This window comes from Triticum urartu, chromosome 5A, assembly GCF_056163025.1.
Source record: "Triticum urartu cultivar PI428250 chromosome 5A, HENAU_Tu73, whole genome shotgun sequence".
Taxonomy (NCBI): Eukaryota; Viridiplantae; Streptophyta; class Magnoliopsida; order Poales; family Poaceae; genus Triticum; species Triticum urartu.
Window position 1 is genome coordinate 513,255,402 of NC_141877.1, and position 5,282 is coordinate 513,260,683.

General features: G+C 51.7%; 1 protein-coding gene across 1 annotated transcript; it reads left to right on the top strand.

Annotated features, from left to right (window-relative positions):
• Positions 1 to 457: 457 nt before the first annotated feature.
• On the top strand, positions 458 to 2,354 carry LOC125510074 (cytochrome P450 71A1). The gene is made up of 2 exons (XM_048675165.2): positions 458 to 1,500; positions 1,597 to 2,354. Exons 1-2 carry the CDS (start codon positions 592 to 594, stop codon positions 2,224 to 2,226), a joined length of 1,539 nt encoding a protein of 512 aa, XP_048531122.1. The 5' UTR covers positions 458 to 591; the 3' UTR covers positions 2,227 to 2,354.
• The last annotated feature ends 2,928 nt before the right edge of the window (positions 2,355 to 5,282 follow it).

Genomic DNA, 5,282 nt, shown 5'->3' on the forward strand with positions numbered 1-5,282 from the left:
TATTGTGGAGGTGTTGAACGCCTATCTTTATTGAACGCAATGAACATTTTTAATTCAAAAAAATAGTCTTGATCATGTCGTTCGTGGCTTATATTAGCGCAGCACACACTTTCGCGAAAAGCGCATAGTTGAGTATAGTTCCACTAAATTTGCGTCGTTACAAAGACTGAATTGTCATGGCCTCTTAATTTCAAAGATTTACTCGATTGACTGTTATTTTTTTGATTGGCGTGAGATTTTACCTATTTCTTTTCCTTTGCACCTTATGAACCCTGAAAAAATTACACTTCATAAAAAACGAATGGAGGGAGTAATACGTAGGAATTTTGTTGGAAAAAATAAAATGAGAGTTCAGACCAAACATGTGGCACAAGCTTGGCCTCGTTGCAAAGGCTTGCCGCCACCCGGCGACTTCCTTTGGCACGATCACGTCACGTCACATGGACGAAATCACGAGCGACAAATCACAACGTGACGATCAGGAAAGAAAGACCAGAACACTGCCGTGGCAGATTGAAGTTTCGAGCACCATTATCATCGAGCCAATCGGACAACACAGCCTCCAGTGTAGTGAGGACTGAGGAACTGAGGATGTGTCCGTACTTCGTGCTGGTCGCCGGCGTCGCCGCGCTCCTCGCCGTCACCTGCGTTGTCATCAGGAAGGCTCGACGCAGCAGCAGCAGCAGCAGCAAGCTCCCGCCCTCGCCACCGTCGCGTCCGCTGGTCGGCCACTTGCACCTCATGGGCAGCCTCCCACACCGCTCCTTGCGCGAGCTGCACGCTCGGTACGGCACCGACGGTGGGCTCCTGTTCCTGCGGCTCGGGCGCAGGCCGACGCTGGTGGTGTCCACGGCGGCGGCGGCGGCGGACCTGTACAAGAACCACGACCTCGCCTTCGCCTCCCGCGTGCCCAGCGTGCCGGTGGACAAGCTCACGTACGGCTGCATGAACGTATCGTTCGCGCCCTACGGCGACGCCTGGCGCCGCAGCAAGAAGATGGCCGTCATCCACCTCCTCTCCCCGCGCCGCGCCGACTCGTTCGGCCCTGTGCGCGCCGCCGAGGCGACCGCCCTTGTCGCGGGAGCCCGCCGCGCCGCGGAGGCCGGTGAGGCCGTGGAGCTGAGGGAGCTCCTGTACGCCTATAGCAACTCCGTGGTCACCCGCGCGGCCGCCGGCGCCGCGGGGGCCACGGCGGAGAAGATGAAAGAGCTTATGGGGAACTCTGCGGCGTTCATGTCGGGGCTCCAGGCGGAGGACGTGCTTCCTGGCGCGGCGGCCAAGATGGTTAGGTGGGCGACGGGGCTGGAGAAGAGGATCGACGTCCAGGTCGAAGCGTGGGACAAGTTCCTATCCGAGATAATGGCCGAGCACCTTGAGAAGAAGCGTGACGACGGCGCACTGGGCGCAGAAGAGGACTTCTTGGACGTCTTGCTCCGGCTGAGGAAAGAAGGCACCGCCGGGCTCGAGCTCACCGACAATCGCATCAAAAGCATCATCAAGGTGATCGCCGAAGAATTCGCTTTAAATTTCTCAGCAAATTTTAACTTAAATCGTTTCCCTTGATCCTCTGCTCCATGGCCGTTTCTTGATATGCAGGACATGATCTTCGCCGGAACTGAGACGTCATCTATCACGCTGGAATGGGTCATGGCGGAGCTCATCGGAAACCCGCGGGTAATGGCCAAGCTGCAGGACGAGGTAACACGAATCGCCAACGGCAAGCCGGCCATCGAGGAAGACGATTTGAGGAGGATGGAGTACCTTAAGGCGGTGCTGAAGGAGGTCCTCCGGCTCCACCCGCCGGCGCCGCTCCTCGTCCCGCACGAGTCGACGACGGCGGCGGTCGTCCAGGGCTACGAGATCCCCGCCAAGACGGCGCTCTTCATCAACGCTTGGGCAATCGCGAGGGATCCCGCGGCGTGGGGCGACGCGGCGGAGGAGTTCCGGCCAGAGCGATTCTTGGACGGCGCCAGCGCGACGGACGTGGACGTGCGGGGGAATGACTACCAGCTCCTCCCGTTCGGCGCCGGCCGGCGAATCTGCCCCGCCATAAACTTCGCACTGCCGGTGCTGGAGATCGCGGTCGCCAGCCTTGTGCGCCACTTCGACTGGGAGCTCCCCGCCGGGACGCGTCTGGACATGGCCGAGACGCCGGGGCTGGTCACGCCGCCGCTGGTTCCACTGCGCCTCGTCCCCAAGTCAAGTGCAGGACGCATGCTTAATTAGCCAGCATTTAGCAGTGCCACGGAATCCGCAGGGGATTTCCTAAGAATTCAGTAGGATGCTAAATTTCTAAAGAATGTAATGCAAAAAGTGTCCTTAGAAATGATTTTATAGAATCTATAATACCTAAATAGTTGATCCCTACTGTCATATTTCTCTTGACATGCAGCTTATTCACATCATCATCCATTCATATGCAGCCACATCACCTATGATCCCAAATAATTTTAGGCTGGTCACAATGGGCAAGAACATAAGCTAGTAACTTACACACTTCCCTAGACTATGTTACTATCTCCATAGTGGGTAGGAACATCTATGTAGTGTCATGCAACGATGTATTTATTAGGTTATAGACTCATTGTTTCTTGGAGTGTGTGATGTTCCGGTAACTTAGCTAGTTACCACAAGCACCTCTCTCTTCATTAAATATGTGCCACATAAGCAAAATTGTATTGGAGTGTGTGATGTTACTCCTAAGTTCCTCCCCATTATGACTAGCCTTAACCCCTCTGTCCTCCACACAATCCTCTTTTGCTCTACTATCCGGCGCTTTAAATTTGTCACCGCCTCCACTTCCACTCGATTTGTTTTATAGCAGGGTCGTACGTCGTCTCTTTAGTTCTCTTGGTCTCCTCCAATTCCACCCACACAATCAGATCAAAAGCCACTTGCGGCGGTTATAGGCTAAATTTCGTGTTTTGACCATTTTCTGAAACCTATTCGAGATTTGACCCTAGTTACCCCACCGCCAAGGTCCCTGGCGGTAGGGTTGCATGCCCTATCACCAAAAAACTCTTAAGTATTGAACCAGTGCGTGCTCATGCCTACCGTCAATCACCTTGGCGATAAGGTTGTGCAGGCTACCGCCAGCCCGGTTGGCGGTAGCGATGTTTCCTACCGCCACGGTAGCAAAAGGGTCAGATCTCGAAAAAATTTCAAACTAGGATCAAATCTCGAATAGATTTCAAAAAAGAGTCAAAAAACGAAAATTTGCCGCGGCTATACAGCAGCAGATGAAGGGCGGCAGCACCGGATCCAGCTGAGACGCCAACTATAAATAGTGCACGACCGGGATCGAGCCATGCCTATCCATTCCGTCCACCCGTCGATTCATCTTTCCTCGAAGATCATCGGCAATTAGCCCCCGCGAGACGGCGTTGTTGTACGCATATGCGCTGCTGGCCCCGTCCGCCGGCATGGAGGAGCGCTAGAGCGTGGTGTGCCGTGTGCGTGCGTCGCCGTGCTAGCCGCGTGGGCCGTGGTGGTGCTGGAGGTGGCTAGCGCGCTGGGCGGGTCCGGCAGGGTGTAGAGACTCGTGGGCGGCGATGTGGTGCCGGACATGCCGCCGCCCACCGCTGTCGGAGACGGCGCAGAGCTAATGCAAGGACGCCGGCGTGTCGAAGAAGACCTCCGGGATGAGGTTCCTCGGTGCTGGCGTCGACGCCTATGGGTTCCCCTGGAGCAAAGCCATACTCTACTGGCAACGCACAGACTTCCATTTCTCCAGCCCGAGAAAAACTGTATGAACGGTACGTGCATGATGTGGCATGTATTAAATATGGAGAGAGAGCAAAGTTATATGTAGATTAACCAACAACAATTGCACAGGTTTCAAGATGAAATAAAGAGCAATTATATTTATTGTCTCACCATCTATTGGATAGCTTACATACAACCCATTGGAGTAGTTGTATAATAGCTTGTTGATTGATGACATAAACATTTTACCAACAAGACTAATATATAATCTGTTGGAGATGCCCTGATCCATCCATTCGTCCAACCATTAATCCCTTTTGATTGCAGGGGGCATTGTACTGATTTTTCTCCTTTGATTACAGTTGCAGGAAAATGAGGCCACGAGCCCACGACCAGGAGGCAGGAGCTAGGCGACGGTGGATTTTTCTCTTTGTTAGATCCGTCTCTCTCTCTCCATAAATTTCTATGTCTCCTATATGTTAACTTTCTCTGTGTTAATTCTCGATGAAGAATCAAACAGATTGTGAATCCCAGACTATGAATCAGTGCAACGGGTTCTTGTGAGTATATCCTACAGCTTCTTCCAATCTATATAATCGAGCTATTTTTGGCACTAAAAGCGATTGTTATAACTTATAACCAGTTGCGTAATAACAATTTGTGGCAAAATATTTGAGTAGTTCATAGCACTAGAAAGTTTATTACAAAGGGTGGTAACCTCACCATCTCATAACAAAGCGGTCATATCAATAAATTATCCATCTTTTATCCTTCCAATCAAATACAAAGTTGGCTACCTATAACCACTTCTTATCCTTACCACTTCTTATCCTCTCAACAAGTCAAAAAATGGCAATTCCTAGCCGTCAGTTCGGGATACCCACGGCCACCTAAATCTATCCGGCACAAATATTCAAATACCAATTATCACCTTAGAAACACGTAACGGTCCCGCAGCAATGCGCGGTGTATCATCTAGTTCAGTTATATGAATGAAACAACCTATACATATAGATAATAAGGATTTCATTCCTCGAAATTCCTTTGACAAGAACTTTCAAAACCTTAAAACTCCTCAAAATTTTGAGAAGAATTGCCCCTTCTTCCTAATTTGAGTAGCCAGGGCTCATTCTCATGACAAGATTCAGAGAAGCGCCCGCGCCTCCTGTCGATTCCATTCACGCCCCCGCGCCGCTCCAGCCCAGTGCCCAGACCGCCGACGCAACCCCACATCGCCACGAGATCATCGTGGTTGCACCCCACCAACCTCCGGCGAATTTTTTCTTCAATTTCCCATCCGGTCATTGTTGCGCTCCTCCCCGTCGTTCTTGGGCATGGCCACGCTCCCCCCCTCCATCCCCGACCATGGGCGGAACAACAAAAGACCCACAACAACACGTACACAACAACCTGCACAAAGCGACCTAGAGAAAAGCTTCTACAGAGGAGCACTTACATGACAACAGGCACCATAGCCGATTTCAGTGAACCGTGTGTTCCGGACCACGACATCGAGTCAAATGAGGACGAAAAAGGGAAGAACACATTCAAACAAAGAATTACCCAAAACGTCACCC

Excerpts from the sequence above, each read along its gene's own strand:
- LOC125510074 (XM_048675165.2), top strand. The coding sequence starts at position 592 with ATGTGTCCGTACTTCGTGCTGGTCGCCGGCGTCGCCGCGCTCCTCGCC. Across the intron at positions 1,501-1,596 it reads GCATCAAAAGCATCATCAAG|GACATGATCTTCGCCGGAAC; the intron begins GTGATCGCCGAA and ends CTTGATATGCAG.